Here is a 14,543-nt window from a genome sequence, read left to right on the forward strand (position 1 = left end):
ATGCCGACCAGCGCGGAATTGCATCACAGAATCACAGAATCCTCTTCATGGTTGGGAAGGACCCTTAAGATCATCGAGTCCGACCAAACAACCTACAATTTCTGCCACTAGAGCAGATACTGTGGAGGATCCAAACCCCCTCACTTTCCAGATTTCAATTTAATGAAACACTGAAATGAACAAATCGATGCCTAAAACTTCTTGGAATATGGTAGCCAATTCTGCTTTTTATTAGTGTCACCCGTCTGAGAACTGACGGGTTCATTTGAGCTCCTTGGCTTATTAGATGTCAGCGTACAGCAAAATACGCTGCTTCTCCAGCTGCCTTATGTGGGGCTAGCAAAGGCCACTGGCTCCAAGGTGCTTTAAGGACAGATTTCGGACTCCTTTTGGATCGGGGTTAAACTCCATCCTCTGCGTTTCTGTGCTGCGTGTCACGTTTTATATTTCCCAGCTTTGGAATTCCTTGAACGTCCTATGGCTCATGGTTGTGTCTTAGGGCCCAGCCCTGGGGGTTGTTTGCCATCCTCAGACTTCTTCAGATCTGCTTGTGCTTTAAGTTGCAAACGTGTATTGACATACCTTTAGACGATGAATTATTTAGCAGTTGAGCTGTAACTGCGGGTTTTTGAATAATGCTAAGCAATTTTAAGGAAGTGCTTGCTAATGGCATGCACGTACTCGTTAGCTAATTTACTTGACCTGTAGCATGCAGAATCTGAACTGAGCATCTGTGCAGATTCTGCACACATCCTCCTGCCGTTTCTAATGTTATAGCACCTTTTCTTTAAATCCTACTGTATAATAGAAATCTTTTGCAGTTTCCAGGGCACTATGCCTTGTGGGTCTGGGTCTGAAGTCCTGGAAAACAGGTCGGGCTCCTTGGTTTCGAATGCGAGATGGGCATTTGAGCCCTGGCCCTCGGTTCTGGTTACCTTGTCCTCAGCTGCGGGAGCAGAGGTGCTCGCACACCTCTAACGTCTGTGCATTTTGCAGAGGTCTCCCTTCCTCCGCCGTATCTGCTTGATCTTGGTGATCACGTTTCCCCTTCCCTCTCAGGAAATATTCTAATAGTTTACTTTTAATTTGCATGGGTTTAGAATCCTTACTGTGTAGCTTGCCTGATAACTAAATTTACACTCTTTAAGACTAATTTAGCTGGCAGTCTCCAGGATTCTTAATAATGATTCTGAAATCTGGATTAAGAATCTCCTTTTCTGCTGGCCCAAAATTCCAGTTCTTCACTACCTCCCTGGCTGTTTGGCTGGGGAAGTGCCCCTCACAACCAGGAAAGGTGACATCATTTCTTCTTATCGACTAGCAGGCTCAAACCCGCTTGGACAACTCTCACTCTACTGTTCTTACCAAAAAATGGTCTTTTGGGGAAGAGGAAGTAAGAGAGAAAGGTGCCACTGCCCGGCCCAGCTGAGCCCGGTATCTCTGAGTCGCTTCCCCACGTGCACAGAGCTGCTTTGCTCCTTTCACCCTCTGCTGCTTTGTGACAATTTGGGCACCACATCTCTAACAAAGTGGTAGCAAAGACTGTTAAAAACACCGCCAAAACCTGAGAAAAGGGCAGACATACGCTCTAAGTTTATGCCGTCGTACGTGACGGCTGCAGCGTGCTCGGGAGGCTGGGGGAGGGAGACCACAGGGCAGCTGCGGGCTGAGGCGGCTGAAAATCCTGAAGTAACGGGAAACCCGGGCCCTGTGACCCCCGCGGGCGCCCGCCTTCGGCCCCTCCGGTGGGGACGGGCCCGGTGTCCGGCCGCGGGGCCGGCTCACGGCCGGCCCCATCCCTCCCGCCCAGCCCCGCTCCACGGGAGCTACCGCTGACTGACGGGCCCGGGCCCGGGCCCGGCCCCGCTCCCCGGCCCGGCCCCGCCACCGCTGCCGCCGCTCCCGCCGCCCGCTCCGTTGCCGAGCGACCACACCGGCCACTTCCGGTCCCGCTCAGTCCCGCGCGCTCACCCGCCCGGAAGCCACGCCCCCGGAAAGGGCGCGCGGCCCGGCGTGCGGGGGTGGGACTTCCGGCGGTTGGGGCGCGCTTGCGGCGGGGCCAGAGCGGCAGCGCGAGCCGGGGCTGCGGGCGGCCACGCAACTTCCGTCCGGGGGGGTGGGGGGGGGGGGTTGTCTCCGGTTGCCGCGCGCCGCCGCCTCAGGGGCTGGGCCGGGCTGGGCCGGGCCGGGCGCTGCGGGCGGCCGAGGCGACGCGCCGGGCCGCGGCCTGCGGGGGAGCGGGGCGAACCGGGCCGCCGCCCAACCCAGCCCAGCGCAGCCCCGAGCCGGCCGTCGGGCCCGGCCGAGCGGCGGAGCCCGCAGCCCCGAGCGGCTGCGCCCAGCTCCATGAATGGAAATCGGCAGCGCAGGTGAGCGCGGGCGGCGGCGGTGGGGCGACCTGGCGGGGCTGGGCCCTGCGGATCGTTTTGGGGCCGGGGGCGGTTCGGTCCTACCCCGGGCCCCGCTGCCCGGCCAGAGCGGGGGCTCTCACGGTTCCCGCCCTGGCGGAGTGGCCTGTGCCGGCGGGAGCGGCGGGGAGGCCGTGCGGGTTGGTCTGGCGGGTCAAGCGGGCGGGAGGGGGTCTGCCCCGCCGGCCGGGCGGGAGGAGCCCTTGCGGTGCGTCTCCGGTAACCGGGGAAAGCTGGGCACCGCGTCCTGCGCCGCTGCCGGTTCTCTGTGCCAAAAACGGTAGGGAATTAACTTATTGTATTTCATAACGAGCGTTCCCAGGCAGCGGCGGTAGGCCAGCTTGCATAATCTTGTAACTGTGATGGTGACTCTCAGATGCCACCTCGGAAGCTGAACCGTCACCGTCGGCACAGGCAGTTACCGGTAACTGCTCGTTTCAGCATCTTCTGCTGGGTAAATACGAGCTGCATACCGTTGTGCAGCTACTTGCGGGTGCTGGAACTTTAAGGCTGATCATACCTTCGGGAGTGAGTGCTGCTGCACCGCGACAAAGCCAGGAACCGTATGGTTTTGCCTTCGGTCGTTTGACCCTTTCCCATGGGAAGCAGATGCCCAGTATTTGTAACCTGGGTGTTTGTGGGGTATTTTGAGAGTTGGAGAAGGAACTTCTGCTTCAGTTTATGGAAATAATTTGTCTTCAAGCTTGCCAGAAAAGTGGAAGGAGAGTTCAGGTTTGGGCAGTGTTTGGTCGGCAGCTTGTGTCATAGCTGGATGGCAAAGGGAATGTTAAAGCCACTTGGAATTCCGTTTCTGTCACTTCAGGATGTGCCACAGCTACTGAAAACATGAGGCTGAAAGTGTCAATGCAAAACATGTGTTTTCATCATGTGTAGATAGATACTTTTGTAACTTACATGGAGATTTAAGATAACGATGGATTTGGATGGAAAAACTTGGCACCTAAGCTATGTCCTTGCTTAATGAGGTATATGATGGGGTTGAAACCATTTTAGGAAGATGCTGGATTTTAGCAATCTGATGGAATTAAGATGGTGTGCTCGTATACTGTGTATGTTAACTTTAACTATAACTTGGTACAGTTCTGTTTGTCTCATGGTAAATAGGTGGATGTTTCCTTCCATGTCTGCTGTGTAACGAGGGGAGCGTTAAGCGTGATGTTAACATTCCGAGTTTGAGGGGACCTTCTGGCCATCAGGCACCAGAACTGGTACAGGAGGGCACAAACAGCAGCAAATGAGGGTTAAAGTTCTGTTATAAAAGGGAGAAGGACATTGAGTTGTGCTTCCTTTTCTGTCTGTGAAGGGAAAATATAGGTTAGAATAAGCAGAGTCTCACCATAAAGCGGGGAAACAAAGATGGGATCGTGAGTATACCTGGAGTAAAGGATGGAAGCATGAAGCAGTGCTGTAGGTGGCTTCCTGTTTGTGGGACAGGGTTAGCCTGTGAAATCTAGCAACTATGCGTCTTCTGGTCCAAATAATGCGAGCATAGTTTAAAGCAGAAGGACGTGAAGCTGTCTGTTCAGGGTGCAGGTAGTGGTGAAATCAAGGAAACCAAGGAATAGCAGTAAAATGCTCCCTGTAAAAAAGGTGAAGCAAAGTAAAAGCAGGTCTTGGTGAAAGATCGAATTCGGTGTCGCACCAGCAGAGCGTTAAGTAAACTTCCAAAAGGCAGGTATGTTAAAACAGTGCTGCCAAGGAACTGAGGGTGCTCTGTGGTGTAATTGAGTCAAATCGGACTGCTGTGTATGTTTTCACGTGTATTTCATAAATTGTTCCTTCAGAGTTCACAGCTTTTCGTGTTAAGTGTCAAATTGGTGTTTCTTGACTCCAGTATAGTATGTTTTTAATGAAGCACTGCAGACACCTTTGATCTTCTTTTGGCTTTTCTAGACAAACTTTGGGCAGATAAGATTCTGAGAATTTACTTTTTTCTTCCCGTGTTAAGAGCAGTGATTTGGGAGCCCCATTAAAAGTTACATTTTTGTGGGTGGGGTAGAGGAGGGAAGGGAAATGAATCATAAGTGCCTTCAAAAGTTACTCTATTCCAGAACACATGTGGTGGAGTTACAGTGGCAGCTCTCTCTGGAGCTGCAGTGGAAGCTCCTCATAGCTGTACTTCCTTAGCGGTAAAGGTGTCAGGGTATTTATTCGGCTAACTTACAATAGAAATTGAAAGAAATGACAGGAATATACAGTTTATGTGCCTTTCGACACATCTGGTATGTGTTAAACACGAATCGAACCACAGCCTCCCACCGTATGCGGCTCCAGCTGAGTCCCGCAGTGGAGCCAGCCTGCCATTGACGCCGTGCCGTCTTGCTGGATACTCTGAAAATTCAGCTGATACGGTCCTAAGACTTGTCTTGAATTTGGAGTGAGAAGTCGCAGCAAGCAGGGTGACTTGCCAGCTGATCACAGCTATTTGATAACTGACTCGTTAGACTAGACCGTATAACCAAACTGTCACGCAAAGCACTTACCTCTGCATTAAAGAAAAGGTTAGAGTTGGACACAAGTCAGTTTTGTTGTTAATGTTCGTCAGTCATAGTTTCTTATTACTTCGTGCTCTAGTGCATTTTTCTGAAAACAGTGACATTCATCATGAACTTACTGCTTCTTTCAGTTTTATTCACATGCAAAACTTGTTAGGATGTGAAGTACATTTCAGTATTACATTTAAAAAACTTCAATTTAATAACTGTTAAAACTGTATTTTATTCTGTGAGCGGCTTCCTGGTAGCGTGGTTTGAGGTTGAGTAATATGACCGTGTGTCTCAGACCTTACTGCTGTGCTCTTAGATATTTTTCAGACAATCAATTGGAAAAAGGGGAATTGCTTGCATCTTAAATTTGAAACCTCAGTGGCAGGTAGATGGATGTCATGTTTTGCTCTCTTCCTAACGGCAATTCAAAGTTAGTGAGTAAGGGGGAAGAATTATGTCGTTTTCAAAACGGTAAATACGAAACCAGGAAAATAAAAATGAGCGCATCAAGAATTACGTACTTGATTATAAACTGGGATATCTTTTTGTGTGTAAACGCAAGTACATGTGCGTAAAGGTTTCTTTCGGTGGCAAATCGTGGTATATCTGCACACAGTGATAACGGACCGTCCTGTTCTCCGGCAGTACCTTCAAGGGAAGAGCATTGTTGTGTTACTGTGAGTTTCTGTGTTCTCTTCTGGAGCAGTTAGGTATTAACTTTACAATGTGCATGTAAGCTGCTTTTTTTTAAGCTTAAAGTTCTTTATGATTATATTTTTGTAATGGTTCAGAAGCATTTATTACCTTGCAAATGCTTCCAAAACACTTCACTGTATGTTCTGTAAATTTGTTAGGATAGAACAAGTCAGGACACCAGTATTTACTTGTGCAGTTGGCTGTCACTGAGCATGGCATCAAAACGTTGGCTTTTGATGAGTTCTAACATGACTTATTATCTGCAACCTTAAAAAAAAAAAAGCCTAAATTACAAGTAGGAATGTTTAGAAAACGTGGATTGCATTACTCATAAATAATGTAATGCCACCAGCGAGGCTGCAGCTACGGAAATAAGGCAATTCCTGATTTCTGGCATAAGTAAGGAGCTCAATTATTGAAACCAACATTTAAATATAATCTTCCCTATCTAGTTTTTTAATCTAGAATTAACTTATTTTTCAATAGTGATAGGATTTTCTTTGAGCTCCACAGGCTGGGCCTCTGAGTCCAAGCAGAGACCAGGGGCCCTCTGAAAGGGAGTCTTTTTTCCCCCCCTCTCCGTCCTCTCCCTGCTCCAGGGAGAGCTGCTCCCCTCAGCTGAGATCGGGACAAATCTGCCTTGTGTTACTGAGCCAGAGCTTAAATAATATTTTACCTGTTAAGTCCTCTATCGTGTTTTTAAGGCTGTGCAATCACCCATTCAATTAGAGATTTGGAACTGTTTTCTAAACAAAAGTAAAACTACTAGGTGATCGTCTGTTAATATTTTCTGGTTTTATAATGCTGAAGCCCACAATAGGAAAGAGGATAATTTTTTTGCTGGAAGCTTGGTACTGATGTCCCTTTCTGTAAGGAAAGGATCATGTAAGGAAATCTCTATTGTCTGTTAGCATCTTACTAGAAATCAGTATTTTCGTTCACGCTGTAAAACTGTTTTGCATGCCAAAAGCTTCAGTTTAGTTTGTTGAAAGAATTTGCAGGTTTCTGTGCTTTTGCTTTTTCTACTCAGGCTTTATTGCGATTAGGGCTTTGCTTGGTTGCTAGGTAGACTCAAGCCTGTGCTTTGGATGCAGGCCAGGTGTGTTCTATACTGCCGGCTGTATTGCCGTAGAAATTACAGACAGGTTTTGCTGTGTTTAACCTTTTTTGCTCTAACATCTATAATTTCGCAGAAGAAAAGATTGTGATTCAGGGCTCATTTAAATCATGAGAGGGACTTCCATGTTGGTCTGGAATATGATCTGACTTGAATGGGAATTTTCAAATTGTGGCTCTGAATAATGACAACTGCAAATTTCCGCTCTTTTCAAGTTCTGTTGGAGTAGATGGTTCTGTTGGTGGAGGTGCCACACTTGAAATTAATTTCTTTGTCCATGTATTTTTAATGTTACGCCAAACCTTAGCTCTTTGAAAAAGTAGTATTGGTATGAGGTTTTTCTTCAGAATGTATTTTATAAACAATACACTTATTCTGTTTTAGCGATTTTTTTTTTTTTTTTTTTTTTTAAGTTTTGAAATGTTAGTTTCCTCATTAGGCCTTCTAAAAGTGACAATTCCTTTTTCATCTTTTTTTTTTGGGGGGGGGGGGGTTGTTGAAACATTGGGTTAAATATAAGCAAAGCTCTTCAAAATCTTGTCCCTCTCTGCTGGTGACGGGACGTAGGTTGCCTGTCCCCAGCCTGGCACCGCTGGCGTCCCCACAACGCCCATGTGGGAAATGCCGCTGTAAATCCCCTGTGAGACATAGCGGGTGCGAGACACCAACTTCTGATGGTGGCGGGGAGCAAACCACCGTCTCTGCTGCTGGTGAACAGAGTAAACGGAGCTTTCGTGGTTTAGTATTCAATTTTTGCAGGCACATTGCAAGGGCTTTGGCTCCTACTTGTCTATTGAGCATTCACCTGGGAGAAAAAAGTCTTCCCACATTGCTGAAGGATGGTCATAAATAATGACTTCAGCAATGCTGTGATTGGTAATTTATAAATTGATATACCTTTAGGTCCTGAAGAGGTATTTTTTTTTCCTAGCTTGTGTTATTACTGATTTAAATGCTTAGTTAAAATTTTCTCTGCAGATTTTTCCTGTATGTTTCCTAATGAGTAACTGCACATTCAGGAGGTCGAAGTGATTTAGTGGCGGATCTCGTATCTTCTTGAAATGTACTCCCTTGCTGTAGAAAAGCCTTCCAGGAATCTGTCTGTAGCGCCAGTTTTAGTTCCTGTCTGTGTGTTCATTGTTCTGCTGGGGACTTTACTTAACTGGTTTTATGAATTGGGTGCTATTCTGGCATGCTAAACAGTCTTGGTTTATGGGGTTTTTGGCTTTTTAAGAGTATATGAGTATATCTGCATATCTGATGCCCTAATGGCAGAGTTGTAATAGTTTCTTAAACGCAAGTTTCTCCTCTTGAAAATCCCTTGTGTACAAGTGGGCAGTACAGAGCTGCTGTTCTGGGGGCACTGGGAGACCAGTACCTGCCGTCTGCCGTGGGGCCAGGCTGTGTGGCAGCAGGGCTTCTGCAAGGATTTCTGAAACTCTCACGACTTCAGTTTTGCAATGGTTAAATAACAGGGAGGAATTGGTCTGCCACTCACAGTCATCCTGTGCTATTTAGACTACTTTTAGTGTTTTTGGTTGGTGTGTTTATTTCCATGAGCTTGACACAGGACTTAGGCATGAGGCTGCGTGAGTCACGGATGTGATACGGGAGCAGGAGCTGTCCTCAGAGAGTCGCTTGTTATTTATGTTCTATTGGGTTTTGAGTCACAGGTTTGAAGCCAGTGACACAGACTTTCACAACGTGCAATCTGGCAACTTAGTGTATTTTGAAAGCAGGATATTCCGAGTGGGTGCTAGCATATTTGGACAGTGATAGCAGAACTGAGTTACAACACGCTCCTGTTCTTAAGTTAACGTGCCCAAGGGAGCATGTGTATCACAAAATGACAGCAAAATAGCTGAATTTTAAAAATTATTCCTGAAGAGCGTGTAGGACCTGCACTTCTTATTCAGCTATTGGTCACTTCTGTTTGCCAAAGTGGTAATTGGCAAAATTCCTGTTTGCCAAATTCTGGGTTCTACTTTCTTGAAGAGTGAGCTGTTTCCTGAGGAGCCGTGCGTGGTGCCGCGAACAAGGGAGGCGAAGGAGCCTTTGTCAAACAGCCAGGAGGTTCTCGGTTTGTTCACCACTGTTGTCCGGAGCGCGGAGGCTGGGGACACGCTTGTGTGCTTGGCTTTGGGCAGAGCATCTCTCTTCTGAGTCGGGACTCTGGAGCGCACCCTGCCTCGCTTAGTAACTAAGAGCAGCATTTCTTACAGGGCAGACCAGACTGTAGCAAGCTTTTTAATGTTATCTTTATTTCGGCAGTTTTGTCAGCATTTCCTACGGATATGAAATAAATATAAACGATGACATGTATGTCTTTGTAATATTAAAATAGTCTATTGAGTCATTTATGCCACTCAGATGTTTAGTAGTAACTTTTGCATATGCTTGTATTCTGAAAATATATCTGGAGTAAATTGTAGACCTGCTTTTACTCGTGTGACGGTATTAAAATGAAGAAAAAGTTGAAGAGAACAGATGCTTGGAACAAGTTTTGCATAAGCATAGTCTGTGAGGGTGTTTTAAAGGATGCTGCTTGGTTTATGTTTTTGTTCTATCTTATGGCTGGAAGCCAAGCCTGCTCAGAACTTTTTGGTAGGTTTCTGGGTAGAGCCAGACAAATGTTACAGTGGAACTTTGCTTTGATGTTCACCTAGTCTCAGTACACAGTTTTCTTCAAGATATTGTGAGGTTTTTTTCCAGGAACGGTGGAGATTAATCAAAAGGCAAATAAGACATTTTTACCAGCACTTGACATTTTAACTCTTCTATGAAAATGAGTGGGCTGGAATTGCTGTCTGCGTCACTGAGTGGGAGGAGAGGGGAGAACTTTTAACTAACTTAATCAAGAGCTCTGTAAATCATGACATTTGTTCCATGAGTAATTTTTTAAAACTCGGGCTACAAAGCATGTTGGTTTTGTTGTTGTTTCTTGATTGGAAAGAGGTAATTTTTAAGTGGAAATACCAGTAGAAATTCTTGAAAGTGGGCTGTGTTTACTAGTGTGTTTGGTTTTGTAAGGTGTGAGTAACCCAGATGTTCAGCTGAGGATTCCCATCTGAATGGTGCAAAGTAAATTAAATAGATAACCAGATGAGGATATAATGTATATTACTAAACAGGAGTTTTTAACTGACTTTCAAAATACCCATCTCTTATTGCAGACTTTGTTTTCTCTGAGCAGCAATGGGTGTTCTCTAACATATAAGTAATCAAGAGTTTTACAATCCTGTGTCTTAATCTGAGTCTTTCCTCTTCTGGTCAATCGGCTTTATCGGTGCAGTTAGATGGGAGGTAACGGTTTTCTCTTCATCTATTTTCAGCCAGCAAAGTTCAAGAATAATCTGTCTTCCAAGACTAAGCTAATAATGGTAATGAAATTAAGAGTTTATTGCAAAAAAAATTACTTTCATATTTTTGTATTTTCGGACAACTTTGTTATTACTAGGGTGTTCAGAAAAGACTTGTAAAATATTTTGTGTTTTGAAGGCAGACGGACGTTCCACAGTAGTAAAGTGTGGCAAGGAAAAGCACACTTTTTTGTTTGTTTTGGAAATGTCCTGATTTTCTTCACGCTAACCACAGAAGCTGAAACTCATCAGTAAGGGAACAGTCTAGGTGTGGGTGGAGGAAAAACAGGGAAGTGTTCGTTTGGAAGTTAATAGGTTAGTGTGCTGTTCGTGTGCTGTGTGGCACAGCCGATGTTCCCTGGTCCCTGCCTGCTCCTCCTGAGCCTTGGCCTAAGACTTGAAAAGGGGGTACAGTCGTGCCTCTCAGTGGGAGAGGAGTATGTGTATACCTGCAAATGCGCGGACCCTTACGTATTTTTAAACTGCTGCAATATAAGCAAGTGGTGCTTTTGCAGCACAGCCTGTCTGTTGTGCTTATCTTCTAATGGGTGATCTTTTTTTGCTTCGCAGGACCCGTCGGGGCACAGCCCCTGCTCATGGTGCCCAGGCGTCCTGGCTATGGCACCATGGGCAAACCCATTAAACTGCTGGCCAACTGCTTCCAAGTTGAAATCCCAAAGATTGATGTTTACCTCTATGAGGTGGATATCAAACCAGATAAGTGTCCTCGGAGGGTGAACAGGTAAGAAGGTGAAATTTGTCTTTTAAATTATACTGATACTGACATTTTTAAGCAACAGAGGAACCTACTGAAGTAAATATAATCTCTGTGTAGCTTAAAATCTGAGCATTATGCTGTGGAGACCTGTGTGCAAGTTCTTACAAACATCTGTGAGATGGGTACAGCGCCTTTTCCAGCTTCTCTTCGGTTTGGTTACGACCAGATGCTATGAAGTGGGCTGACCTTTAGTGGCTAAACCTCGTGAATTTTGGGAGCCAGAGAAGCCCCCCCAGGAGTAGTAGTTAATTGAAAACCTGACATTAGAGCTGTAATCATTCTTGCTTTTTAAAGATTACAACATTTCATATTTCCTGTATTTCTTCTCTGCATTGAATAATTTTTTTAGTAGGAGTTACATGTTAGTCTCTTGTGAAATCTGTTTCATCAGTTATAGTTTAGGGTAGCTGAAAAAGCAATTTTTTCTTCTTTCATCTGCAACTCTGGCTTTTTGAGTTTAACCAACAAAATATTGCTATTTAAAAATACTGCTACTTTACCAGCTTTCATGTGTGTGAAAATGTGGCAGATGTTAGTTAAAAACTGCAAGAGCTTGTATAAACAAGCCCAATAAAAGGATATAGTATCTGCTGGATAAATAACTTTGGATAGCGTGCCGTGAATTACGCAAATAAGAATGGCTTCCGTTAGCCTAAATTGAAATCAGGATGCTGAAATACCTGCTTTGAAGAATTTTCCTTAGAATTATATTGCCCCTTTCTGTTGCATGCTGTGACAGTTATTTCTAAGAAGTCAGTGGATTTACGTAGATTCAGCTATTCTCAAATAGTTTCTGAGTAACATCCTGTCTGCATGCTTGTATTTGGAATAAATGGGGGTTTTAGTTCCTGAATGGTTGCTGGATAGACGGGAGCAATGTGCCGGTGCGGAGCGGGGGTGTCAGATAAGATGGACTGGGGCAGGCGCACAACTGAGGAGACATTTTGAAGTTGCTTAAGTGTATTGACGTGCTTTTAGCCAGTGAAAGAACTTGGATTCAGAGAGTTTAGTAACATAAGTACTGTGAAATGGAGGATTTTTCTTCCCTTTCCCCAAGTCCCAGCTGAAAGGTGAAAGTGCTGCTACTAATTTGGCTTGAAGAGGAAGTCAATATTTATTGTCTTCCTGAAGTACCTCAGGTTAATGTTGCCAGGTCAGGAAATGGTATGCTAGTAGGCTTCTGCTTTGTGAGAATGCTAGTTCGCATATGCTTAAGAAAAGTGTTTAATTTTTGTAGAATAAGGGAGTTAACGTTGTATCAAGTAAGATACAGTTGTGCCACTGAAACGCAAAGAATCCCCAAAGAATTCCAATCCTGAGGGGACGTTTCAGTTAGAGGTATTGCAAAAGTCTCTTTGGACCTGACCTATCTACTACTTGTATCAAGAAGCCTTTTTTTATATAATATAAAAACTATATGGGGTTTTTTCAAGTGCGATTTCAGTGCTTGTATCAGGTTACTGTTTTCTTTATTGTCATCAACTCCTAATTTTGGGAGGCTCTGCCTGCAAATTTGATCAGGCTTTTACTTGATTTTGTTGTAAAACCTCAGATTATTAAGGACTTAAAGCTATGACCTTTTTGTTAAGGTACCTCATCTTTATATACAACGTAGACAGAAATCAAATCTCTTGTTTATTGAAGAGCAGATGAACGCTACTAGGTAGACAGTGCAGTTACCTTCTGCTTCAGGAACTGCCTTTCAGCTGTGAGTTTGTGTTAGTTTTTCATGATACCAGCTTGTGGCTTTTTCCAAGGTGAGCGTGTCCTTGTTTTCTATAATAAAGGTTATACAAAGGCCTCAGTAATTTCTAGGACTTTCTGAAATTATTTCAGTAACAGTGTTTTCCAGGATTTGAGCATTTGCATTGATTATGATTTCATTCTTTAGCGTCTGTCTATTATTTTCATCGAAGTATGTGAAGCACCTTTTTGGAATATCAGTGGGTGTTCTGGAATTCACTGGAGTAATAAAACACAGGGAGCGTGGGAGCCAGTGCCAGTCTGATGCTTCTCTGAAAACATCTTCAATGTCATTATCAACTTTTCTAGGGAGGTGGTGGACTCAATGGTGCAGCATTTTAAAGTGACAATATTTGGGGACCGTAGACCGGTTTATGATGGGAAAAGAAGCCTCTATACGGCCAATCCGCTTCCTGTGGCCACTACTGGGGTAAGATAACTGGGAAAAAAAGATACTTGTAACAGCTTCTTAGGAAAGAAAAAGAAACAAGCCCAACTTCTAATACTGCTGAGTTCAGAAAAAATGAAAGTATCTGTATTGAAACGGAGTTCTAATGTATTTTCTGTAAATCCTGATGTATGTAAATGTACATGTAATCGCTCCATTCAGCACCTCCCCTAGAATTTAGTAGCCTCTTTCTACAGCAGTATCTATTAAATACTCAGTTTTACAGACTGTAATACATTATCTTATGACGAAGCACTATTAAAAAAACAAATGACAGTTTCTCTGGAATTAAGAGTTTTCTGATTCAAGGTAATAAAAAGTTACGTGATCCTCTTCTGCTTGGTGAGGACCCAGTTCCATTTATTTTGTGCATTTGATAATGTGCTCTTATCAAATGTGCTGTGTCCTAAATATCTGAGGTTTTGAGTCTCTGGGCCAGTTATGGGAGGGAGGGAGGAGTGAAAACTCTGGTAAGGCCACCAGACTTGAGATTAAACAGCTGCTTTTCAAAAAATGTTATTACTTTTTTCCTCCCTCACCCAGGTGGATTTGGATGTGACATTACCGGGAGAAGGTGGAAAAGATCGTCCCTTCAAAGTGTCAATAAAGTTTGTTTCTCGGGTGAGCTGGCACTTGCTGCATGAAGTTTTGACAGGAAGAACCTTGCCTGAGCCTCTGGAACTAGACAAACCCATCAGCACTAACCCTGTCCATGCTGTCGATGTGGTGCTACGACACCTGCCCTCCATGAAGTAGGTTCACTGTCTTCCCGCAGTCTGTCTTTGCCTGAAGTACCCTCCCGGGGAGGCCTTCACCCCTCTTTCTTCACAGGTGAAAAGAAAAAGCGATGGTTCCCCTCGTGCAGCACAGCTGGTTAGCTGAACTGGGGAGACTGACGCTAATTGTGTAGAAGTATCTGTTTCTGTAGACATTTAAACTCCAGGTGATGTGTTTGTTTGAAAAGATCAAGAAACAGGAGACACTTACAATAGACCTTACTTGAAATACTGAGAGGTTATAGTATGCTGTAGCACTGCTTTCATGTTTTCTGCTCAAGTTGAGCCAAGCATCGTGCTCTTGATGGCAGTGACTGTCTGAAAGCATGAGTCTTTCCAATTCCTTGATGGAATTGGATATACCCATCAACGGTGCATGCTTCCTGTGTTTTAAAGACGCAGTTGAGACTAGATGCCTCTCCTAACAAAGTCTCTTATTCTTCATCTCAGAACCCGTAAACATTAGTGAAGGCCAAATTAATTTTGCTTTATTTGGTCAATGAAAGTTACTTCTGAAGTCTGATTGCTGGTGTTAGACAGCTTTGCACTGGTGTTTTTCCTTGGGTATAACTGACCCTTTAAAAAAAAAAAGACAGACTTATGGTCATTTATGGAAGCCAGTGTTTCTGAGGTGCCTGGATCCTAAGGAAACAGAAAGATGTTAACCTCTGTACTAATGTCTGACCATCACAAATGTGAGGAGTTGTGCAG

General features: G+C 44.5%; 1 protein-coding gene across 1 annotated transcript in view; it reads left to right on the forward strand.

Annotated features, from left to right (window-relative positions):
* Positions 1-2,193: 2,193 nt before the first annotated feature.
* Positions 2,194-14,543, forward strand: part of AGO3 (argonaute RISC catalytic component 3) — a 34,899-nt gene continuing 22,549 nt past the window's right edge. The window contains exons 1-4 of the mRNA XM_063356251.1: positions 2,194-2,369; positions 10,658-10,829; positions 12,918-13,038; positions 13,600-13,808. Coding sequence (XP_063212321.1) covers positions 2,351-2,369; positions 10,658-10,829; positions 12,918-13,038; positions 13,600-13,808 — 521 coding nt within the window. The 5' untranslated portion in view covers positions 2,194-2,350. The remainder of the gene's footprint in view (positions 2,370-10,657; positions 10,830-12,917; positions 13,039-13,599; positions 13,809-14,543) is intronic.

The sequence above is a fragment of the Chroicocephalus ridibundus genome, chromosome 19 (genome assembly GCF_963924245.1).
Source record: "Chroicocephalus ridibundus chromosome 19, bChrRid1.1, whole genome shotgun sequence".
Classification (NCBI taxonomy): domain Eukaryota; kingdom Metazoa; phylum Chordata; class Aves; order Charadriiformes; family Laridae; genus Chroicocephalus; species Chroicocephalus ridibundus.